The 26,629-nt window shown below is 34.7% G+C and overlaps 1 protein-coding gene across 8 annotated transcripts in view; it reads left to right on the top strand.

The window, feature by feature from the left end:
• VTI1A (vesicle transport through interaction with t-SNAREs 1A) overlaps positions 1–26,629 on the top strand; it is a 411,985-nt gene that overhangs the window by 70,543 nt on the left and 314,813 nt on the right. For 5 of the 8 annotated variants that reach the window (XM_037804918.1, XM_037804917.1, XM_037804915.1 and 2 more), the window contains exons 4-6: positions 7,987–8,064; positions 14,360–14,380; positions 19,095–19,179. In XM_037804918.1, coding sequence (XP_037660846.1) covers positions 7,987–8,064; positions 14,360–14,380; positions 19,095–19,179 — 184 coding nt within the window. The remainder of the gene's footprint in view (positions 1–7,986; positions 8,065–14,359; positions 14,381–19,094; positions 19,180–26,629) is intronic. The other 3 variants (XM_037804916.1, XM_037804920.1, XM_037804914.1) reach the window with 1 other exon arrangement.

Genomic DNA, 26,629 nt, shown 5'->3' with positions numbered 1-26,629 from the left:
ACAAACACTGTAACCTCAATTTAATACAGCATATTCTATAATAAAGAATCTGGCATAACATGGGTCCAAGGGTAAGTACCAGGAAAAAAATATATATGAAATTTGTTTGCTTATGACGTGGCTGGTTCCAATCTAGAATTTTAACAGGCACTGTATAGGGAGTCACCAGATGCTCTGAGTAAGCAAGCAATCCTTAATACATCTTAGTAACCACAGTGGCTCATCTCTGAGCCATATGGGTAGATTATTTTTCCTTTATGGTGTAGCCTTTGAAGGTTAATCTTGAAACATATCTGAGTTATACCCATAGGCGTGGTTGTGACTCACCCTCTGAGATCAGACCTTTTATTCTATCCAATAAAACACTCTAAACATTTGTCACCCTTGAACTTTCAGATTTACTAATTATCAGTATTCCAGATGTTGACAACAATGTATAAATAAAGATTTACTTTTTGTAGAAAGATGAGCAGAAACAAAATCTACAGACCAATCAACTTTGTAGCTGATGTTAACTTCACAGAACCGCGTGAATGTTGCAGCCAGCCTTGGCTTTGGGGAATGAGCAGTAGGATGGTCCCAGCCTGTCTTGATGTGGGAAAGTGAAACGAGGACTGGTGTTGGGAAGCAAGTTCTGTCCTTCATCCTGGTCTTTCCTAGCTGAGTGGCCTTGGGTAACTCACTCTTCTGGCTCAGAATTCCTCATATCTGAATTTGAAGGCTGATGTCTAGATGATGCCTAGTATCACTGTCAGCTATAAGATTCTGTTATTTATGTAATTCTTCATGGTCAGTTACACAGAGTCCTCAGGATTGCTTGTTCTTAGATGTCTAGATTACTTGAAATTATGGCTATGGGCAGATTTTAAATGATCATTTTCCTTCCCAATATAGGCAGATTACATAGAGAAATCTAGAATTATATAAATTAATTATATACATTTATATATTCTATTTATATATTCTAAACATATATGTTATATATACAGTTCTTTTAAAACTATATTTTGTGGCATCTGTGCCTAGCATTCATTTGTCAGAGTACAATTTTCCAGTGGGAATGTATAGGGTATTTGTATATCATGAACAAACAAAATAATGAACATTTTGACATTTTGATTATTTCAAGTAGACATGGTGGTGTTATTTTTTATTTTTTGTTTTAGCTTTCTTTTTAAATTTTTTTTTTTTTTTACATTTAGAGAGAGTTTAAAGAATTAGATTTCCCCCACTGAATACTTACACTATTCCAGATGTTGGCAACAACATCTGGGCCCTCTATCATGAGCTGAATTTCTCAGTGAAGTAACTTTATTATTGATTGACAAGCTAACATGATTTAAGACACAGCCACACTGTGTTCAATAGCAGTGTCAAAGTTATAAACTATGAGCATGTGTACGCAAGGGGTCCATGATACTAACTCACTTGTGTTGCATTTTGAAACAGTAATGCTAAACTTAAATTTCAGGCTTCAGGTTAGAAATGCTAGGAGAGGAAATGAAGAAGTGTACTCTCGTGATTTCTGGCCTCTCTGTTTCACAAATCGTTAAATGATGTAGCAGCAATGGGGTCTGAGTTCCTCTTATAAATAAGTCTTTTCTAGTACTGTGAAGCACAAATAGAGTTATTATTCCACATGGATTGCATATGGGTTTAGTAAACCTTTATGTGTACAAATGCATCCATAGCTTCATCATGTGCATGTAAATATTTGCATAAATATAAATTTTAGAAAGTAATTGAGAGGGAACCATGGTATAATTTATAGTTATTTATGACTAAAACAAATATATCCACTTGAAGCATGTAAAATGTTTTGAAATACAAGCAATAATAATAAATGAGAATGACTGTAATAAAAAGATGATATTTTTAAAAATTGTGAATATCCTTCCCTGATTTTACATGCCGAAGAACAATGGGTTATTTCGGTTTTCTCACCATGGCCAGCTTTTCCTACCCTTTGGTAGGCTAGCAGCAGAGCATGTTAGTATTGGCTCTCTGGTGCCTTGCATATAGTCCATTGGCCATGATTTTTGATAGTAAGTGTGCTTTCTGTTTATTATTGCTGCAGTATTCGCAACATGTGGCATGTGCACTTTCCAGTGAATGAGCTTGACCTTTAACTCTAAACTGTTCCTTGAGCAAGAGGAAGCCATGTTTAGGGGAATGATTATGTAGAAGAAACGTATTGGAATTTACTTTCTCTGATAACATAAGAGAAATGCGGTAAAGTTTTTACCATTAAAAGCCATCTAAAAGTTGTAGCACCGTAAAACAGGAGTTGGGTAAAACAGTGTAGTAGAATTTGTGTGTTAAACAATACCAACTTTCTCAAGCTACTTTTGGTCTGTATTGGCCAATCATTTTCCAAGAAGGATGCACTAATTTATATGCTCAGCAATGTATGTGTGCTGGTTTTATTGCATTACTTTCCAGTACTGTCAATTGGCATTTGGTTGAACACCCTTTGCAAGATTATGTATCCAAGGTGTTATGATAGGCTTCCACTTGTTAATAATATTTAAATCCTCCTAACAGCCCTGCGAAATAAACATTATCACCACCATTTTACAGATGTAGAAACTGATATTCAGAAAACTTACTTAATTTGCCCAAGATCACATACTGAAATGCTATCTCCATTCTTCTTGCTGGGTGCCCCGTGCTTTTTTCTTCCTAACAGCTCTCCCGGGATCAAATATTTACTTAATAATTTACTTTGCCTTTACCTAAATCATACTATGATATGTTTTAACCTTAAGTCACTTTTTTGCTAAAAATTAATGCAGTTCAGAGAACACTCTGATAAGACAAGATTCATAAATTCCTTTTTATTTTTTTTCTCCAAAGTGTAGAAGTTTCCTGTCTTGGATTGATGAGTCTTTTTAAGTTCTTAGGTGGGGGAACGTGGGGGATAGTGAAACACTGGTATTGGTCATGGAGAAATAGAAGTGAGGTTAAAAATAGAATGCTTTGTGCCAAAGATAGACACATTTTAGAATATGTCATCTGAGCATTACAGAAGTATGATATTATTTAATTAAAAACAGGTAAAATTAAGTAAGTAATAAATGCCAGCTATTATATGACTAGCTGATAAATATAATTTCACAGTATTCTGTAGCTATCCCAAAGTGTTAATTGTAACAGGAGTAAATTCTTTGGCTATGAAAGCCTAACAGTGTTTAGTATCACCTGGTAACCTTGGGCATTATTAAATATATTGAGACTGAAAGACATGGTAGAAGCAATGGAAAAGTCTGGCTAGACTGGATAATTTGTTTTAGACCTATGGAGAAATCTATTAACCATTTCTTCTATAGACCAATTTGATTAGGGACTAGGACAAGCTGTTCTTTCATTACTTACAAAAACCATACTGCACTTTGTATCAATTATTTGGCTGTCTGCAGCACACAGATTAGAATAAAGGGCTTTCTTATTGTTTGTGAATTTTGTGGATTGCTGATTAGTAATTAAAGTACTGAATGAAGAAAATTAGACCAAAATGGAATGGGAATGAGAAAGTCTTAATTCTGTGATACAGATGTTAGAAACAGATTGTCTTGAGCAGCCCATTCTACACAGTGACATTCTACTAGCGGTGGAGTGTTTGCCTCCTATGTTAAACTCAAGTCCAATGCCTTAGAGATGGTTCCTCTTCCGGGCCTTGTGATGTAGCTGTATGGGTATTAATTTAGTGAAATATCCTGTCTGCCAGGTGTGGCAAAGAGCTGATTTTATTGTAATACCAGATCATTACTTAATTCATATGCAACAGAGTGCAGCACATGGAAAGCATTATAAATCTATTTACAATGTGGCTGGTCTGATGATAACGTTGCATTAAATTCCCAGGTGAGGCAATTTAAGCAATTGCTTTGCCATGTGCACGCCATGGAAATTAAATTCTCATATATGCGTTAGTAATAGACCAACTTCATTGTTAGGCTTATGCTAGGGCTTGGTTGTAGAATCCTCATTCTGGTTATGTACACCCTATTTGACATACAGAATCATACAGGAGGAGGTACCACAGATCACGGTTCTTAATTAGTTTAAGCTAAGTTAATTTTTCTTGTTTCTAATTTAGCAGGGCCTATCCATGAACACATTCAGTTCAGTTGGGAGATATTAAGACTTGGGTCAAGTATAGAGATTGTTTCAAGCCAAATTTCCAGACAGAATTGAGCAAGTGTATCTGTTTGAACTTGGCTTTAAGAAAATTCGTCAGTCGGTATGCAAAAGTTCTGTTCATCTACCAAGTGAAAACTGCTTTGAATATGAAATTCTCATCTTCATAACCAAAGACTCACGTTTGTCACCAACTTAAAACAGGCTTTGAAACCTTGTGCATCTAATTTCATAGGATAAATGAAATTTATCAGTTGTTGATCTGTCATATTTTTCTATAGTTCATATATGGTCTATAGATTTTCTGTCCAACTGTGTCTAGTCCATTGAGTGTATAATTTGGAAGGGATAAGCTTTACACAAACACACAACTAAAAGTGAGGAATGTTCTCACATTTAATACTTGGTGTATGTGTGTGCGTGTGTGTGGCAAATATTGTCAGTTGAAGCTTTTCCACCCTTATGGTGCAGACCAGAAATTGCAGTAGATTACAAACTGCAGAGAGCTTCTGACTTCTCCAGAAACCAGATATAAAGCACCAGTAGACAGTGGTAACTGACAACTAAGACTAAAAATGTTGACAATTTCTTGATTTGCCTGGTTAGCTTATGTATAGAAGTCATTAACTATTTATAAAATGCATTATGAATTGGATTCCTTCAAACTGTAGCGGAGTGTGTGACATTTCCAGCTCAAATTCTCATGCTTGCATTTGGCTAAAGTACAGATTTATATACAGATGATAATATAGTAAAAATATTTTAGCTAGGTTTATATAGATACATTAAATGTTTCAGTTTCATTAACTTTGAATTCTGCAAGTTAAAGTAGTAACAGAGTGAGGCTTTTGAAAATTCCATTTCAAAGGATAACATAATTTGTTGATGTTTTGGAGGAAAATTACTCATAAAATAAGCAGTTTGTCATTCAAAGGAATTTTCCTTTTTTTAGGATTCAATTAATTTGGTGATGATCCTGCATTCTAAATTGCAGTCAATTACAATTTGCTTACTTAAAATTTCAAAACATAAAAAATTATGAGAACATGCCAATATGGGGCATCTAAATATAATTATTAAAGCAAAGTCTTGATTTTTTAAAAATGAAACCCAAGTGTAAGGAGTTCATTTTTCAGTATTGGTTGTGTGATTTCCATAAGGAACTATTTCTGATCATTTAAATGAGTTGTCTTTTCATTCTTTAAGAGAAGTTAGTCCTGTCAGAGAACACTTTGTAAACCCAGCATATCATTTGCTTAATTACATCCAGAAAGCCATCCAAATGACCAGTTTTTACCATCCCAATGGTAAAGAATGACATTTATAGGGACCACCCTTCACCTGTGGATAAATCCTTCGTTTTCCTCTGTTGCTGAGCATGTAAAAACTCTTAATTGCTAGTTTTCAAAAGCAATGGATTCTTAACCAAAACGAGATTAGATATTTAGGGATACACATTTGTAATTTTCTTCTTCTTTTGAAGTATAGTAATTCAAAATAAGAACATAGTGTAATTGAACAATTTATGCCAATTTGTTGGTATTTTGGTGGAAAAAAAGGGACAAACAAAAACAACCTCCATATGATATTCTTGCATACTGTGGAATGTTTTAGTCCCCCATAGTGATGAAATGAATAATTAAAAAGGCAGCTCTGATACCATGGCCTGTTTAAAGGTTCTCATTTCCTTTAATGCTGTAAAATACTTCTGCTTGGCTAGTTTGAAACTGCTGTGGTGGGGATCTCCAAATGGGCAAAAGAAAGGTTGGCTTGATGTAAATATTGTAGTAGGGCCTTACAATGTACTGTCCTTGTAATTTAGCATTTTTCAGTGCAATTCAGTATAAAGCCAATAGAAATAGCTAATTAAAAGTAGCTGCAGTAAATACAATAAGAGAAGGAGGCTTAATATAGGCTGTTGAGTGGTGTTAAAGAAGTCCAGGGTGTTCATAAATGAATGAGTTGGGCTACTCCTGAATTGTTAAGAGAAGCAATATAGACATCTTTACTGACCTCAAACTAATGACTTAGCTTCTATACTTTTTTTCTTCTCTCTGCAATATTGTTGACTTTATTCATCTGTTCCTTCAAATAAACAAAATATATTGCATTTGTCAAAGTATAAGATACATTTGTGGGCAGGGAAGGGGGAATTGGGATGCAGGTGAGCGGCAGGGGGATGCCATCATCTTATTTATACTGAAATGTTTTGCAATTCTTGTTCCTTTTCCTGTCTCTCCAGAAGGTAATAAAATGGGGGAGACATTCTGGGTGGTAGAATGAGCACTGAGCTGTAAGTCAGGACCCCAGCTCTCAATTCATCTAAAGCTACCTTTAGAATCCCATGAGGCTCAATTTTTTTTCTATAAAATAAGGAATGTTTAGATTAATTTATTTATAATTTATATTCCACTCAGCCTTTCTCAACTGGGGTTCTGTCAGTGCGTTAAGCCCTAATGCCCTAAGGCTTCTCTTATATGTAATAAATTAAATTCTCTTTTATGTACCATGCTTGAATGAATTGAGAAAACAGTCAATGAAATAATTTTCTGTGTTTTGTTGTTCAGATGAGGAGCCCCAATTGAGAAAGGCTGCACCTTAAAATGATTTAAAATCTATTGGTTGGTCTTGTTTAAGGTCCTTTTAATTTCCAGTACAGTATGATTTTATGTTCACAGTATTATTATGGCAAAGCAGTATTATTCGTTCACTAGTTTAAAATTCTAGTTAAAATTCTCATTGTTGACTTCTACTCCTGGATTATGGGTAGTCCTTGTAAACTGCAATACCTTTTCAGATCACAGTTGAACAGGTAAGAAATTTTAAGTCCTAAACTGTAGACTCCAAGTGACAAAGAGAGTACAGTTTTCCTAACTGACCTTTTTTTTTTATTATTGACTGTTTTTGCTTAGTTAGTTCAGAAGCAGAAAAGGCAACAAAGTAACCTGTAAATCTGCATTTGGGGATGAAATAGTGGTGCTAAAGTAAGATCTGAGGACACTCTAGCTTCACAACTATTTTTCAGTGCCTTTTAGCTTTTCCACATGTGTGTACATTTAGATAAGTTGTGCAGACACGTCCCTCTGACTTTACAGGTAAGGGTAGATTTTTTGTAAAACAAAATTTCAGTGTGTGAAATGTTGACTTGTTGCCAACTTGCCTTTTTTTACTGGGATTGGGAAATTTAATTTGTTTTACCAGACACATACCCTCTCCCCCTCCCCACCATGACTTTTCCTTAGGTCATTATTAGGCTTGGAGATATTTGAATTAATGTGTAGAAAAGGGATGAGCTTTTAAATTCCCTCTCTCTGGTTAATGATGTCACAATAATAAGGGAAATATAAACATACTATATACCAAGCATTCCAGAGAGTATAGTTGGAGATACAATATTATCCCAGAATTAGAGATTTAAAAGACCTAAATTGTACAGTATATTTCCTGCCACAATATGAGAGCCCCCATATCCCTGTTTTAATTACAATGTGGTGAGTTTTGTTGATATATGTAGCTATCTAACTATATTTCCTTCAGTTTAGTGGTCTTATTTGAATGACTGTTTATGGAATAATATAGAGTTCTATTCCATTAGTGAATATTAATAGAGTACTCATACAACCTAGAGTTTCCTTCCATTATTGGCATTAAAAAAAATACATCTACTTTACATTAAATTTCTCAAGTTCAAGAACTTTATGCCACTTGGGTTTGTAGATTTCAGCAAATCGGTTTCCATTAGGGGGCTCTCGAGGTTTGAGATGATCACCCTCGATACCAACAGTGCTTGAAGCCTTTGCTTTCCGATGTTCATCTCGCTCTCTCCCTTTTTGTTTTGTTTTATAGAAAAGGTCACGGATCGCCTACAGTGACGAAGTACGGAATGAGCTCCTAGGGGATGATGGGAATTCCTCAGAGAACCAGGTAGAATGCTAATCAGCGAGGCCCGGTGGGTGGCTGGAGGGTGAAGGAGGTCGCCAGCACACTGGGCTCTCAAGCTGCTCCTTAACCGTATTAGCAGCAACTCATGTGGAAGCGATACTGTTTAATGCAAAGCTGGAGTCTTAATCAACTTCAAAATGTGTCTTGGAGATCTTACATTTAACCCTTTACCTTGTGATCACTGTCTGCTATCTTTTAAAAAAATCTTTTCTTCTCTTTTCTTTATTATTTAGTACTTAAGAAATAACTTGAAACACACTGTTTGCAGACAAGCCAAGGTCCTCACCTCAAACACATGTAAAAGGAATAAAAAAGTACATAATCAGCTTTGATAATAATGCAGTATAATTAAATCAACACTTGCAGCAAAACAAATGAAAGTAAGCTTTCAAAATTCAACAGGGCAGCTCAGACTCCCATTGTGTAGCTTCTTAAAAAGACATTCACCAAAAGGCAGATTGTAAGCACCAGTGTGGAACTTGGATATCCATACAGGGGATGTGTCTGTGTTAAATAATAATAACAACAACAACAATAATAGGACAAATCCTGTTGCAGTTTAACATGTGGGTAGGCAAAAATAAGATATTATTTTTTCTTGAAAGGGCTTTGCAACTTAGCTATAAGTCCTCATTGAATCTCATAGTAGTGTCATGAGTCTAATTAATGTCCCACTTCTTTCTTTGAAATAAAACTCTAGATTTCTTTAGTTTGGGTAAATATATATTTTTTCAATTTTTCAAGAACTTCAGTATAGATATGACTTTTAAAATGTCAAAGAAAATCCTAGTAAATGATTCTTTTTTGATACTTTTAAAGAAAATAAATAATAAGGAACTGTAGAAAAAAGACCTGAACATATTTATATACTTTGGCAAGTATTGTAAAGGTCTTTACTCTGCTTAGATAAACGTGAACATAAATCATTGATTGAGTAAACCAAACATTTTAATAAGGTAGTAAAACTAATATATTAATGCACATTGTAAAAATTGCCTAATTGTATTTGCCATTTAAAATAATTATAATGTAGGTCTATATATGCTGATACAGTGTTACAATCTATGATAATGTTAGTAGTGTAAATTAAGGTACCCTCCTCCCATCCCAAAAAAAAAGGAAAAAAAATCACTGAGCTGGTTAATGTTTGTTTTTGGAAAGATCTCACCTCCTCCTCTATTTACATGTTTTTAACTTGCGTTCAGTCATGTAAACATGTTAAGATTTGACTTGGGATTTTAGCCTCCCTAAAATCCCAATGTGAAATGTGATAATAGCTAAGGGAAAATAAAAATAAGGAGCACATCAAGCATAAAAGTGTGACATGATAAGGGGTTTTACCATAATAGTTTAAATAATTTGAGGATGATGAGAAAAAAATGTTTTCTTCCTTTTTTTAAGGGAGTTTAGATTGTTCATACTTCTTGAATGAATCTTGATTTTATTTCCTATCCTTATTGCAAAAAAAGCATTATCTTGTCCTAAAAAAATATTTAAAAAGGAAACACGTAATTCCCCATGTCAACTCTAAAAAACTATGGATCTTTTCCCTCATTTGAAACTACTGCTACGCCTAATGTAGAAGAAACAGAAAGGAAGGGGGTGTTTCTGTCTTACTCAGACTCCTTTATTATAATAGATGTTCTGTGACAGGGCTTCCTTTTTTTTTTTTTTTTAACATGTTCATTTCTCTTAATGGACATTTTATGTGCCTAAAACGTTTTGCCTTACATACGTTATAAGTATGATTTTTTTATGCCTAAAGAAAATATTCCACAAAGTAGATTGAATTCATATTCTCTGAATTTTTCAAATTATATTCCTGTCACTTTAAAGCGACTGTGCAGAGATTTCCCCTGGACTTGTATAAATCAAACTTACAAATTCTGAAAGTGCTTGGAGAACCTGAAGTTTAGTTGTAAGGAGCTGTCACTTCAATAAATAGAGTATGATAAATTATAGTCATGAGAATATGTAACTCCTAGATTATTACTTATGTGAAATTTTCAGTCTAAAATTTGAATTAGCTTTGAAAGTTCAAAGAGACCACACTTAACTTATGGGATACTTTGCTACCAAAGGTAGGAAAATTTCCATGTAATGATAAAAGCATTAAATTTTGGTTTTAGACTTATTATCATAAAACAGGAATTAAAATCCCACAAATTAAAACACATTCAGTGTGGTTATTTGAAAATAACTATTCTGTATCAGTATTTATTCAGTCTGTGGAATCAAAGCAGAAGCTCTTTATATTTAAAGAGATTTTTGACTTGGTACTTCATATTAATTCTTGTAGCTCAGTAGCTGAGAAGTTGGTTTTTTTTCTAGGTAGAATTGTATGTAATTCATATAAGATAATGTTTTCTGAACATAAATAAGTTATTTCCAAGTTAATTATTGATAAATTGATTTTCAGATCTTCTTGACCATATATTTAAAGTGAACTTCTAATATAAAGCGAAAATATGGAGGCAAACAAAATGAGACAAAAATAACAACATTCATTTAATTGAAATTAGGATAACGCTGTCAATTTAAAAATTATAATCAGAAAAGGAAAAGAATTTAAAGAAGGAAATGACTAGCAGTGGTTACAAATAGACAAAATAAGTGCTGACTCTTGTTTTTATTATTTTCAATGCGATATATGTGTCCTCCCAAGAGTGGATTCTTTGTGGAAATTTAGACAAATGTGAACACAAATAGCTATTATATCTCATTCTGGCAATTTACAAAGTAGTTTTTAGGCAACTAAAACCTAGTTATTAATGGAATTATAACCTGTCCATTATCTATAACATATATTAATTTACTTTTAAGATATAAAAGTTTCTGCCATTATTAGATACTTCAAATTTTCAGAAATTAAGAGTTTTCAAATGCGTCTTTCTTGTCCCTTGTACAATACAGAGTTTCATTTAATTCTAAAGCAATTGATTTGTGGGCATTCATTTCTGATTCATATCCATTTCATATGATCAAATATAGCTCATCTTTGACTTACAATGAAGGGATAAAATTACCTGTTCTGTGCATTCAAGAGTAATTTGGGTTATCTGTTTTCCAAGGATTATTGTCTTAAGCATTATCATTCTATTCTTTTAAAATGTCATATTTGCCTTTCCATATGGCAACATTTTATTTCTTTGAAAGAGTTGATTGTATGAAAATAGTGATGCCATACTTAGAGTGGAAACTTTAATAATGAACTTGATTTAGTTTTATGAGAACTATTTTCATAAAAGGAAAAAACAACTTTTAGCGTTAAATCATCAAGACCTTCATAGTAGAGTAATTAAACCCTAATTACTCTCTCAGTTTCCATATGCAAAATTATATTGATGAGTGACTTTGAGTTAATCCTACACAGAAGGTTCAAAAATATTTAAAGAGTAGGGCATTTCCAAACGTGCTGAATTTTCTGTGGTAAAGTGGTATTTAGCAGATATGATTGCTTAATTTTTAATATGAGGTTCTCTGAAGTTCCAATTTGGGCTTGCTGTGCATAAAGTGTGTCAAACTTCAGCTACTGACTAGGGGTGAAGTCGGTCAATTTAATTCCTCAAGATCTAAAGAAGGTTGGTATCATTTCGTATAGCCCTGGCAGAGCAGATCATTACCAGGCACAAATCTGTTCGTTACGTGCTGAGGGTTTATAGCAAAATAAATAGACTGTCATCATAAGTTCAGAAAATTGTGTGTTCGACCCACGATAGTGTGTAAAGGGCGTTTAATAGAGTTCAGCATTTATTCGTTATCTGTATGCGGACAGAGACGGCAGTGGTGTTATCAGCTTTAAAAAAAAATTCGGTAGTTCTGGGGGTCACGTGACACACTTTGCACACAGAGGCTCGCGTGCGTGAACCCTCACACGCTCTGCAGTGCAGTTTTGATTTTAGTCACAGCAGAAGGCTTAGCCACAAGAGATTCCACTGGTTCAAACCAGCGTAAACCAGATTTTTTCAGCCCACAAAGGAACAGATTACCTCTTGTATCAAATTCTGTATTGGAGGAAAAGAATCTTTGTTTCAAAAAGATGCTGATTATCATAACTCAACATGATGGCACTACACATTTTCATGTCACCTATGATGGAGCTAGTAACCCAATAAAATACAAGATCACTACTTTCGGTCTAGTCTAAGCATTGTTAATTTTCATAAATATAGCATCTTTTGTTTACTTGAATGAATAACTCTTGGCCTAACTTTAAAAAAAAAAAGATAAAGATTAAAAACCCTCCCATTACCTAGCTTAGTTACAAATCCGGTGTAGGGTGTGAAGGCAGCCATGCAGCACAAACGAGATAGAAGGTTTTTTGTTTGGAACCTATTGAAAAAACAAATGGGTAGCATTTTTAAACGCTCATTGATTATGGCAGGGTGGCATGCCCCAAATGATCTCTATTGCTGAGGAGTAGTTTTAAACTTTGGCCCTTTAAGTATCACAGTCAACTGAAGAATGGTGCCCCCAGAAAGAAAAGATAGTTGTGCGATCAATTCCCACGTCATCTCTTTCTGAGAAGAATTAATGTTTGCCTTTTTCTCCCATGATGTTGGGATAGAAAAGAGGAAAGATTCCAATATGTGATAGGCCAGGTATTTTTGTTTAAAATTTTACTACTTCTGGGGAAGAATGATAACTTTTCACATGAAATTATTAGATGCTTTACTTGTGCATACTGGACAGCTGCTGAGAGAATGAGTGTATTAATTAAAAATAATGACACCTTGTCTGTTTTGAAAGGAAGTGATTGAAAGTTCATTTTTCACTAAATGCACTGAGACATTTATTGTATAATAGATTCTGTACTCTTTTGATAAAGGTTTCCTAACAATTTTGAAATCTCTTTTGTACTTGAAATACTTTTGATATAACAAATACAATAACAGAATAAGCTGGAATGCATACTGGCTTCCTTGAATTGGAGACAAAAACAGCATTAAGCATTGAGAAATCCAGGCTATAGTAAACATGATACTTTTAGAGAGACTTATAGTAAGCAATTCATGGCACGTTTCTCCCGAAGCAATAGTTTATTGGCCTGCATATGTCAAGTGTTATAACAGATGTTACAGATATTTGGATGTATAAAAATTATCAGTTGTAGTCCTGAATTGCTGAGGATGCAAATTTCAGACCTAGAATGTGGTTTACTGTCTGTTGTAAAATGGGTTTCAGTTTCTATTCATTGTAGAAACTATGGCAGTCATCTCAACTATACAATGATATTTGTGGTTTAGAATACTGTCAAACTCACATTCACACACACAAAGAATGAACCAGATATATGGTTATTTTGCTTTTCTAGTTCCTAAAGAGTTAAGCAAATTGTTTTATCTGTTATATTTAAGGCAAACAAAAAATTGCTCTACATTATCATAAGAGAATTTACTAATAAGTCAGCTGTAATAAAGACTTTTTTTTTTTTGACTTGAGTGAAAAACTGCAGTACAAATGAAGCAAGAAAGCTCATTGCTTTGAGATGGCCCAATTTATAAGATGCTTATGCAGATTGTAAAATGAAGAAACTATTCAAAAATTAAAATAAAAGCATGCAATGTGATTGCAGAAGCCCCTTAAGCAAAATAAAAATCCAGAAATCAACTTGAAGTACACAATATTTCTAAGAATAGTGAGATATTTTCTGATAACTGTGTCCTAAATAAGTATTATTTATCCTGGCATACTTTATTCTCAAATAAAATATTGTTGCCTCCAATTGCAATCCTGTTAGTAGAGTGGGCATGTGCATGACATTAACTATCATAATAGTTTGTTGTTTAAATACTCATTGGGACCAAAACATGAACTGTTAATCATTTTCATTTGTAGGTAAAATCTGAAATCAGTTGTCAAGTTTCAAAATAGAGAAACATCTTGAAACTTGTACATACAAAACCTCTTCAATGGTACATTCTTAGAAGAAAGGAACAGTAAACTTGTTTTCTTTCTTTATAATATAGACTTCTATGAAGTCATTCCCCTTTATTTCATGATGGTGTCTTAGATGTACTTTAAAAGAGAATTTCACACTCTTCTCTTTGTTTAATGTGACAGTGTGAGAAAGTGATCTTTATTCGTTCAAAAAACTCTGCATGTAGTCTATGTTTAGGTTCTTTTAATGTGTTTGTCTGTGATTTTTAAATGCTAAACATGTAAACAGATAAATTGTCAATGTTAATTCTGTATCCTGTCACACAACTGATCTTTCTTTCCTGCCATTTCTTTCCTTTTTATCTTTTCTTTTTTTTTTTGTGCATTCATGTTGCAGTTGATAAAATTACGTGAAGAGGTGAGTACTTACTAGCTTTTTTTTTTTTTTTAAATTCTGCTTTCCCTTTAAAGTTGAGTTTCTAAATCAGAAGTAGATCTTTAGGTTCATTTTTCCTGGGAAATCTACACGTAGCAAAAGAATTGATCATGTTACTCAGAGATGTTTGCTGCAGACCATCTTTCAAAAAACAATTAACATCTTTAATCATGCTTATCACAGGTGTCATGGTTGTTTTTTTGGCATCAGGGAAAATTACCTATTTTAAAGGCCAAGGAAAAGGAAGAAAAATGAAGGAATGTTTAAAAATACCAAAGCATAGTTTTAATGTAGACGTTAACTTCAGGTTTGTTTTATCAGTGTTGGTTTTTCAAAGAAGTCAATGTGATTTAAATTTCTTTCCTGATATTCTGATTTACCTTACTAAAAATTGTTTGTAAATAAATTCCTTTGCCTCACCCCGGATTCTTAGATCGAACATAAGACATCATGGATCCATTATCCTTTTGGGGAAACTCACATGGTATAAATGCCCAACTAGTCTGTGTACATAGATACCTAAGAATAGCCAAAGCTCTCCTCATTGTTAAATACTTTCCCTTTTGCAGGAAATAGCACCCAAGTGAGTTCTCGTTTCCCTGAGTTTGCTGGTCTGTTTCATAATGCAGCTCTGGACTTTTTTTGTGGCCTAGCAAACATTTGCAGCAATGTATAATTTTATCTTTGTATTGGCAAAAGATGCTGAATGATTCCATGTTTTTTTAATCAGGCCAAACATATCAAATATAATTGGGTACTCTTTTCACAAATGGAGTAGTATTACATTTTTTAGCTTACTCTGGTTGAGATTCTTACTTTTAATTTAAAAAAATGGTCTATATTGCAATTTGGAAATTGTCTAATTGCTTATGATAATCAGAGCACTATGGATTATTTTTGTGTGGATTGACTGTATTGATGGAGATTTTCCTTGTTTTTTTCTTTAATTAGTGTTTAATTCTCTAGGTGAAAGCTAAATTAGAGGCTTGTAGAGAGTGGTTTTCAACAACTCTTCCCATTTAAAGTGCATTAGTGACATCCTTGCTTAGTAAAAGTAATAATGATATATAAAATGAAGGGGAAATAAGCAAAAGTCCTCACCCTCCAAGCTTTTTGCATTTTTTTATATTCCCTGAATGGAAGCAGATGTATATACCAAAACAATATCATCAATTGCAGTTTTTATTTTTAAGATTATTCTTGGGTGAGTGATACATCAACATCATTTTTCTGCAAGACAGAATATCTCCTTATATATATTTGCACACATTCATTCCCTGTTGGGGAGTCTGGATTTTCAGATGTTAATGGAAGCTAACAATAGACTTGAAAACCTCTATTTGAAGAAACTACACGAAGCTCTTGCCTCTAAATTTAAGCAATGAACATGATTAATAAAGTGTTGTACCTCATTACAATCAGCATTTTTGACAGAAGATTTATTTTGTTAAGCTGAATTGTGTGGACTTAGAAGTCTTATTTCTAAAAGCTGAAAACATCATGTCTGCATTTTTTAAAAATGTGTTTTATTATTATTTGATTGCTTAATTCTTTTGTCATGCCTGTCCTGTAACAACATAACCGTCAGTTATGGTTCTGGAATGCATGTTTTGAGACTGTAACTTGGCATTGTAATTGGAAGAATTAGATCATTCAACTAATGGAAAATACTCTGAAATATGTTTTTAACCATTTTTGATATGGATGTAGCATTGATATTTATAGAATAGATTACAATGATAGCACTGGACTGGTTTATGGTTTGCTCAGAAGTGACTGTTTTTGAGTCAGGGTCCTAACAGTCATATATTGAAAGTTACCCCAGATTTCTTCCTTGTGCCTGTCTTAAGACGCTGACTGATCTGGTTAGTAATGTGATGGTTTGCTGTGTTTGGAAACAAAGTGTGCCCCAAACCTTGCTTGTGATGCTCTTTGCAGACTCCATTCCGGAGACAGGGCGTGCTTGCAGGGAGGGTTGTGAGTGCAGAGGGAGAAGAGCTGGTGTTGGCTGCGCCGAGCTCTCTGTTTGAATCCTGCATCTCCAGCTCTCCACATTGCACAGCTCCCTACACAAGTTGAGCTCTGTCTGAAGCTCTTGCACAGCTTCACTTACCTGCTTTGAAAAGGGCTGAGAAGAGGGTGAGAGAATGAGTTTGGGATGGAGTGTGGGGGCAAGTTGAAAGCATCTGCTGCTACTAGAGTGTATTTCCTTTCATTTACAGAGACCAGGGCAATGTACAACTAAGAGAACAATGTAAATAGCACAGCTGTTATAAGAACTTGATTTTAGTTTGACTTAAGTGAAGAGGTTCCAAAACACAAAGTGAGATCCTGCTGGAAAGCTGCTGGTAAACTGATAGCCCTCTTGTGTGCAGATTTACTCTGATAAAATTGAATTGTCCTGAAGAGAGTTACTTCTAATATTTAGGAATATACATTTTTTTAAGTTCCTTTAGAAATTTTGCTCTTCATTATAGCCCTACATGGCATAATCTTATTTGGCTCTCTTTTGTGGGATCCCCAAAATCATTCACATTTAAATGCTTTGTTTTCTGTATTGTATATTATCATATAATTAGAATGCCCATTCCCAGCATTGATCTTTGGACTTTTTTATCTACAGTAACCAAATGTTTTCTTTCAATTTGTGGAATTCTTCTGATATAGAAATGAACCAAACTCTTTGTTCTCTTATTGTAGATTAAAATTCAGATTTACTCTTCATTTCACAGATCTGGCTGATTTTTATTTTAGAGAATCCCCAATTTGAAGTTCAGGTCCTTTGTTGAGGAAAAAAACAATACTTATAGAAGGGAAGAATGAGCCCTACCCCCAAAACCTGCATGTAGGGAAAATTAGGAAAGCTTTTGTTGGCAAGCTTAGGAGTGTTTAATTTTATTTAAAAATAATCATAAATGCCAATCACATGAGCCGCCCTTTGCTTTGCTTTTCCTCAATTATTTCCTTCAGTGATTTTGTGTTTTCATAATATAAGAAGCTTTCTTTCCTTCCTTTCTCTCATTTATTTAGGTTTTCTTTTTTGGCAGGGGGGCAATTTTTCTCTTAATTTCTCTACTGTATGTTAGACGTCTCTATTAATTATCATAGAGTGTTGTTACCAGCTTTCCTGACCTTCACATCAGGTCCTATGTCTCTGTTCTAAATGCATTGTCTTAATGATTCCCTTACCCCCCTCATTCTCTTTCCCCCCACCGAAAAAAATTTTTTTTCAAGGCAAGCTTTGATGTGGCTTTAGCTGCCTCCAACGTCTGGCCGCATCTCAGATGTGTCACCTATGCCGGGAGGGAATAAGGAAATCACGTTTTGAATGGTAATGATAACATACTAATCACTTCCTTTCTTTGAAGATGGAAGCGAGATATTCTGTCAGCATCCCTGGCTGCTGGAGCTTGGAGGCACTGGTCTAGGTGTATTAGCTTAAATGTGCATGTCAATACAGCTTGCATCTCCAAGATCCATGGGGGCTCATTAGAGCAAGGTAGATCATTTCTCTCCACAGCCACTCAGATAATATGTGTGGCACCTCCTTTTTTATTATTATTAGAAAGCATTTCTTCGATTTTAAATGACATCTGTCAACAACACAAAGTTGTAGGAATTGGGGTGACATTTTTTCTTTCTCTCTTCTTGACCAGATACCAAACCTGATTTGAGGGGGGAAGGTAGTAATTTAAACAAATGTATGTATGCATATACACACACGCAAATATGCAGATACACACATACATATATTTCTCAGTATTTATACATATATCTGTCTGTATACCCCCACCCCCACCCCATTCACATGCACATGTTCTTATCCATTCACAGCCGTGTTTGGCTTACAAATCTTTTGGCAATCTGAATATACCTAATGTATGATCATTATGGGTAAAAAAAAAAAAGAAAAAGTCTGAAAGGAGAAAGGAGAGTTCAGAAGCTGAAGAATTTGGGAAATGTCCTCTAATTTCTCCATCAGTATAATATAAAATAGGTAGGTATATATAATTATAATTTCAGTTCACCAACTAAAACATTGTGTGTTAAAAATTCACCTCACATCTAGTGCCATTTACCTGGGGATAAATCCACAATTGTGTAATCTGTGTTCATAAGGAAATATGTGTGCCTTGTTTCTTGGTGGTTGCCCCAAGTTGTCTTAAAACTAGAACTGCTGTTTAGTATTCTGTTTTAGTAGCATAAGTTGTTTTATGGCATCTTGCTGCACATCCAAAATTGAGGAGTATTCTCTTAAAAATAAAGTTCCCGTTTAAAAATTACTATCTGTGGGAATCAAAAGCACAAATGGGATTTCGAAATTATTGCATTTTATAAAAAAATAAATACAAAATAGGGATCACAGGTCTATGTGAGTGTCTCACATATCTACTTCTGCTGAAACAGAAAGGATCTGGTTGGCTCTGGTCTTCATACATTTCTCAGTGCTTGGAGTAAGATTCACTGCAGCCATAGTCAGTGTGTAAAACGAAAAACTGGATGGTTCGTACGCGATTGATTGGAAATCTGCCCATTTTAGTGGTTCTTATAATGGAAGATTTACTAAAAATTATCTACAGTGGCTTGTGACGTGCCCCCTCCCCTAATGTTAGGGCATACGGAAGCATTTTTTTAAAAGGCAAAAAAAGAACATTGTAGAAGCCATCTGATTTTTTTATCCCGTTTTCTTTTTCAGAGGGCACATCTGCTCGATAACACAGAGAGGCTGGAAAGGTCATCTCGGAGACTAGAGGCTGGATACCAAATAGCAGTGGAAACTGGTAAGAATTCTGAGAGTGAGCAAATTGTCTTGCTTACGCACAGCAGTCTTCACAACACATGACATTTCAGGGAAACTTCAAAGGAGCAGCAGAGACAGCAGCCTGAGATGTGGTTTACATATTGGAGAGACAATTGGGAGCTTATTTGCGCTTATCTTTTTTCAAGTTAAAAGGCATGACATCTACTGAAAACAGTTCCTGAGGTTTAAAAGTATACATCTGAAAACAGATGGAATACTTTGTCTAAATTCTACATTTGTCTTAATATGCAGTTACATGATGTCAGTTTACCCACCCACAATGATTGCTGGCACACAATACAGTCTCCAGTTGTTTGCTCCTTTACATTTTATTCACATTTGTAAAAATTAACATTTTAATCAGTCTAAATGATGTGAACTAGGGGTAAAGAAGTAACGATTCCTCATTTATTTTGCTTATTGGTCCTGCTGTTGGAAGTAATTCCTGATGATCCTAAATATATATTTTTTTAAATCATGAACAGAGCCTATGAGCAGACATGAAGGAAAAAAAAAAAGTCAAACTAAGCAGGAAGGCTAGTAATGTTCATAATACTCTTATTTGCATTTAACTAATACTGTCCCAACTTTTGGTTTGAATTTATACTAGTTATTAATTTCAGAAAATACAGCCCTAATTTGGCTCCTAAAAGTAGTGTAGTTAAAATGAACAAGCTTTTTATTCCCTTATAAATGTTTCATTCAACAGTTATTATATTTTTACATGGTTAATAAACGTCTATTACCCTTTAGTAGTCATGAGTTTCTTATTTAGTTATTTGTTTTGTTTTGCAAAGTATAGGTTGTATATCATTTATTTTATTTTGGATACTCTTAAAAATTATAGAATATACATTGCCCATTAAGTAAACCACAAAAATTTGTGGTCAACAACATTTCCATCAATTGTTTATATTTAATGTTGCAAACATCGTTATCTGGGAAGGATAGGTATAATGAAAGTGATAGTTTATTAATTGATTTTACTTACATTCCAAATAATTTCTTTTATCAATGGTGAGGGTTTTTTCTTGTCCTGGATTCATGGCTATACCTATATTAGTAGACTTATGTGATGATTTCTAGGGAACAGAATAGGAAGAATAAAAATGGCATTGGCATTGTAATAGTTGTGAGAAACCTGAAGAATTTTAACTACATACCCTCCAGCTCCAGTTTTTTAATAGTATAGGCACCCTCCTTTATGAGATTATTGATAGATTGACATTTTGTTTTGATTGGAATAAAAACATCTCTCAGAAGTTTTTTTTTTTCTTCCTATTATAGAAGTCATGGATTTGCAGAAAAATCATTTATAGAATACAGGGTTCCCATACACCACCCTCTTATTAACACCTGGCATTGGTGTGGTACATTTGTTACAACTGATGAAAGCACATTTTTTATATTGTGCTATTACCTATAGTCCATGGTTTCACTTAGGAGTCATTGTTTGTGTTGTGCTGTTCTGTAGATTTTTTTATTTTTATTTTTATTCTAATAACATACATGCAACCTAAAATTTCTCCTTTTCACCATGTTTAAATATATAATTCAGAGCTGTTAATTACATTCACAACATTACTAAAACTCTTCCATCATCCCACATAGAAACTGTGTACTTTTAAGTCTTAACTTCCAATTCTCTACCCCTACCCTGTCCCCTGGTAGCCTGATTCTATGGTCTGACTATTTGAGTTTGCCTAGTCTAATTATTTCATATCATTGAGATCATATAACATTTATCCTTTGTGTCTTGCTTATTTCACTCAATATGATGTCTTCAGGGTTCATCCACATCAATGCATGTATCCAGAAAACTTCATTCTTTTTAGGATTGAATAATATTCCATTGTGTGTATATACCACATTTTGTTTATCCATTCACCAGTTGATGGGCACTGGGTTGCTTCCATCTTTTGGACTTGTGTTACTGCTGCTTGGTTAAGTCTCTGATTTGAAGTCTTTCTTCTTTTTTAATGTAAGCATTTAGAGCCATAAATTTCCCTGTCAGCACTGCCTTTGCTGCATCCCGTAAGTTTTGGTATGTTGTATTTTCATTTTCATTCTCCTCAAGATATTCCTAATTTCGCTTCTGATTTCCTCTTTAGCCCATTGATTAAGAGGATGTTGTTTAATTTCCACATATTTGTGAATTTTTTCCTCTAATATCTAGCTTCATTCTGTTGTGGTTGGAGAAGATACATTGTATGATTTCAATATTTTTGAATTTATTGAGATTTGTAATGTGAACTAAAATATGGTCTGTCCTGGAGAATGCTCCATGTACAGTGGAGAATAATGTGTATTCTGTTGTTGTTAGGTGCAGTGTTCTATATATGTCTGTTAGGTCTAGTTGGTTTAGAGTATCATACAGTCTTGTATTTCCTTATTGGTCTGTCTAGATATTCTATCCATTATTCAAAGTGATATATTAAAGGCTCCTATTATTAATGTAGAATTGTCTGTTTCTTTCTTTAGTCTGTCAGTATTTGCTTTATATGTTTTGTGGCTCTGCTGTTAGGTGCATACATATTTATAATTGTTAAGTCTTCTTATTGAATTGATCCCTTTATCAGTATATAATGACTGTCTTTGACCTCTTAACAATTTTTGACTTAAAGTCTATTTTATCTGATCTTAGTAGAGCTATCTGAGCTCTCCTTTGGTTACCACTTGCATGATGTATTTTTTTTTTTCCATTTTTTCACTTTCAATTTACTTATGTCTTTGAATTTAGGGGGACTCTCTTGCAGAGAGCATGTAGTTCGGACATGCTTTTTTACCCATTCTGACAATCTCTGCCTTTCGACTGGAGTATTTAATCCAATTACATTTAAAGTCACTAATGATAATGCAGGAATTTCCTCTGACATTTTGCTATTTAGTCTTTGTAAGTCTTAAACCTTGTTTGTCCCTCAATTCTTCTGTTAATGCCTACTTTCATATTTATTTGATTTGTTTTCTCTGTAGTTATCATTGGGTTAAAATTTAATATCCTAAATATATAACAATCATATTTTATTTGATATCAGTTTTACTTCAATAGCATATACAACACTGTTGCTATACCCCTCTACACTTGTTACAAATTATATCTTTGTACACTGTGCATCACAAAACCTATATTTATAATTACTTTTTATGCATTTGCATTTTAACACCTGTGAGGAGTAAGAAGTGGCATTGCTTACCAAAAAATACACTACAATAATATTGGCATTTATAATTATCCATATGGTTACCTTTACCAGAGGTCTTTATTTCCTTATACCACTTTGAACCACTGACTAGTGTCCTTTCGTTTGAGTCTGAAGAACACCCTTTAGCATTACTTGTAAGGCAGGTCTTTAGTAGTGATGACTTCCCTCAGTTTTTGTTTATCTGGAATATTTTAGTCTCTCCCTCTTTTTTTTTTTTTTACATGCTTTTAAAAATTTATTTATTTTTATTTTTCAGAGCAGTTGTACATGAACAGAAATCATGCACTGTACCCACTCCCCACATGGAGTTTTCTTATTATTAATGTGTTTGCATTAGTGTGGTACATTTGTTACAACTAATGAACTAATATTATTATAATTATTTTATTAACTAAAGCCCATAGTTTACATTAGGGTTCACCCTTTGGGTTGTACTGTTTTTGGGTTGTTTTTTTTTTTTTTTCCAAAACTTTTTGTTGTAACATAGATACAACCTAAAATTTCCCATTTTAGCCACTGTGAGTATGCAATTACGTCACCACCATCCTTTACCAAAACTTTTTCATCACCCCAAGCAGAAACACTGTGCCATTCCCCACACCTACCTCTTCCGCCTCTGCCAACCTGTATTCTAATTTCTGACTATGAATTTGCACATTCAAATTATTTCATGTACATGATCAAACATTATTTGTCCTTTTGTGTCTGACTTATTTCTCTCGTCATGCTGTCTTCAAGGTTCATCCATGCTGTAGCATGTTTCAGAATGTCATTCATTTTTACAGCTGAATAATAATCCATTGCACATGAATACCACATTTTGTTTATCCCTTCATCTGTTGATGGACACTTGGGTTGCTGCCTCCTTTTGACTATTGTGAAAACATTAGTGTACAAATATCTCTTGGAGTCCCTGCTTGCGATTCTTTTGGGTATATACCTAGAAGTGGGGTTGCTGGGTTATATGGTAGTTCTATGTTTAACTTTTTGAGGAATCACCAAACTGTTTACCATAGCTGCCACCCCATTTTACATTCCCTCCAGCAATGTACGAGGGTTCCTATTTCTCCACATCCTTGCCAGCATTATTTTCTGTTTTTTGTGTTTTTTTTTTCAATAATAGCATTCTAGTGGGTGAGAGGGGATACCTCATCGTAGTTTTGATTTGCGTTTCTCTAGTGGCTAATCATGTTGAGCATCTTGTCGTGTGCTTTTTGGCCATTTATATAACTTCTTTAGAGAAACATCTATTCAAATCCTTTGTCAATTTTTTAATTGGGTTGTTTGTTTTGTTGAGTTATAGTATATCTTTATGTATTTTTGATATTAGACATTTATCAGATATATGGTTTCCAGATATTATCTCACGTTCTGTAGGTTGTCTTTTTCTTTTTTTTTCCTCTTTAGTGATTTTTTTTTAACTTTATCAAAAAATTAAAAAACCAACAATAAAAAACATTTAAAACAAAACCAAAACAAAGGAATAAGAAAAAACAAGTAAACTAAAATAACTACACTGCTTCCTACCATACCCCAAGGAAATTAACAAACCATAATAGAACAAAGGAATAAGAAAAACAACTAACCTAAAATAAGTACATTGCTTGCAACATGTTCCTACCCTACCCCAAGAAAATAAACAAACCATAACCAAATAAGGAATAAGAAAAACAGTTAACCTAAAATAACTACATTGCTGCCAACTTGTTCCTACCACACTCCCCCAAAATTAACAAACCATAGTCGTTCATGAGCATTCCCATCACATTAAGTTTACCCTCCATAACTTACCTGTTCTTATTAGATTATCGTTCCCCCTTCACTATTTGCTGTCTATCACTAGGCCCCTACATTCTACAATATAAACCATTTATTTTACATTTTTTCACAGAGTTCATATTAGTGATAACATACAATATCTCTCTTTTTGTGCCTGGCTTATTTCACTCAGCATTATGTCTTCAAGGTTCATCCATGTTGTCATATGTTTCACAACCTTGTTCCTTCTTACTGCCGTGTAGTATTCCTTTGTGTGCATATGCCACATTTTGTTTATCCATTCATCTGTTGAAGGACATTTGGGCTGTTTCCATGTCTTTCTCCCTCTTTTTTGAAAGAAAGGCTTGCCAGAAAGAAAATTTTTGATGAGCAATTGTTTTCTTTCAGCGCTTTAAATATTTCAGCCCACTACCTACCTGCCTCCATGGTTTCTGATGAGAAATTGTCATTTAATCTAATTGGGACTCCCATGTGGTATAACCCATTGCTTATCTCCTGCAGCTCTCAGAACTTTTTCCTTGTCTTCTGTATTTGATAGCTTGATTACTATATGATGGGGCCTATTTTTCTTCAATTTTGTCCTGTTCGGTGTTTTCTGGGCTTCTTGAGTATGCATATTCACGTGTTTTGCTAAGTTTGGGAAGTTCTCTATCATTATTTCTTTGACTACTCCCTCTGCCCCTTTCTCTCTTTCTTTTCCTTCTGGGACCCCCATCATGCATATTTTGGTATGCTTGATGATGCCCCAGAGGTCTCTTATGCTATTTTGCTTCTAATGATTCTTTTTTCTTACTGCTGCTCAGCCTGACTCATTTCAGTTTTCTTGTTTTCGAGTTCACTGATTCTTCTGCCAGCTTCAATCTGCTGCTGAAACCCTAATGGGAACTTTTCATTTCAGTTATTGTGGTCCTCATCTCCAGGAGTTTGGTATGATTCCTTTTTAAAATTCTGTCTCTAAGTCTTTGTTCTTTATGTCCATAGTCTGGTCTTCATTGATATTTTCTGGATTTTATCCTCTTTCTTTAGATGGGCCATCATTTCTTCTCATATTGCTCATTCATTGTTTTCCTGATATCCTTTAGTTCTTTCTCTGTATTTTCCTTCATCTCCATGAGCATTGTTAAGATCATTTTATTAAAAGATTTGTTCACTCTGTTCATATTCTCATCTTCATTTTGTTTTCTGGATTTGTATCCTCTTCCTTTGAATAGGCCATCATTTCCCATTTGTTTGTCTTTGTTCAACCCTGTACATTTTAATATTTTAAAATGTTAACTCTTAGATTTATTCCCTGAAATATCTGTTTCTTAGTTTGTAACCAGCTGGTGATATGACAAAGATTTTCTTGAGTGTCAGGCTCTGACAAAACCAAGCAAATCTAAACAAACCTCTCTCACCATCTTTGCAAATTGGCTTTGGGTTGGCTGGTACTCTCATTCAGAATCAGCCTAAGGGGAATTCAAAGCGCCCGATGCTCCTGTCTTTTCTGAGCCTGAATCTTGAACTGACCTTGTGCTTCCTAGTGGCCTTAGTAATTCCTCTTAGGAGTTTGAATTCCCCATCTACTTCCCAGGAAATAGATCTTCTTCCTCTCCTGGGTCTTCAACTGTAGGACTTAAAGGAGGTAAACCTTTGCCCCAGGCTGTCTGCTTCAATTGTTTCTTACACTGCTGTTCATTGTCTCAAGCTGCTTTTGTCTAGAGGGCAAATTCCGGGAGGGGGAGCACACCAGAGAGGAGTTTCACAAGTCAGTCTTTTGCAGCCAGAACAAGGCCAGGAACCCACAAAGGGAGAACAGGCTGACTCCACTGACCTGGGTGGGGATTAGGGAAGGACCAGACAGGGTACCGGGAGCTTTTTCAGGGTTCCCCAGAGCTGCGCTTTCTTGACTCAGCCCCTGCCCAGGCAGTGCAGCCCTTCAACTCTCCTCCACAGCTCTGAGGGTGGGTACCATCTTTAAGTCTCCTCTGCAGCCTTTGTTGGGGGTCAGACAATGGCCATCCTCAGAGCTGGTCTCCCAGTGATCCAAAGTGACTAATCAAAAGCAGTGATCAGCGATTGGCTTGCAGCGTCTCCTCCCCCAACCCCTCACCACTAGATCTTGGAGAAGTCAATTTTTATGTCCCTCTCTGGCACCAGCCAACTTCACCAAGAGCCAGACCCCACTGCTGCCTGCTGTGAGAGGGGGAATGGGCTCCGGTAATGACTGCGGAGAGAGCAGTTTGCTGATATATTCTGTAATTTACCAGCCTCTTTCTCCTGCTATTCTCTGGATACTGTACCATGTTCTGTTGGACAGTAGGTTTAGAAATAGTTGATTTAGACAGCTCCTGCCTGTTTAATAGTTGTTCTGGTGGAGGAACTGATTCCTGGAACTTCATACTCTGCCATTTTCCCCCAGTACAAGTCTTGTGCATTCTTTTTGTTCTCAGACTCACCTTTAGAAGT

This window comes from Choloepus didactylus, chromosome 15, assembly GCF_015220235.1.
Source record: "Choloepus didactylus isolate mChoDid1 chromosome 15, mChoDid1.pri, whole genome shotgun sequence".
Taxonomy (NCBI): domain Eukaryota; kingdom Metazoa; phylum Chordata; class Mammalia; order Pilosa; family Megalonychidae; genus Choloepus; species Choloepus didactylus.
Note: the sequence above shows the minus strand (reverse complement) of the source record. Positions and strands in the feature narration are given on the sequence as shown.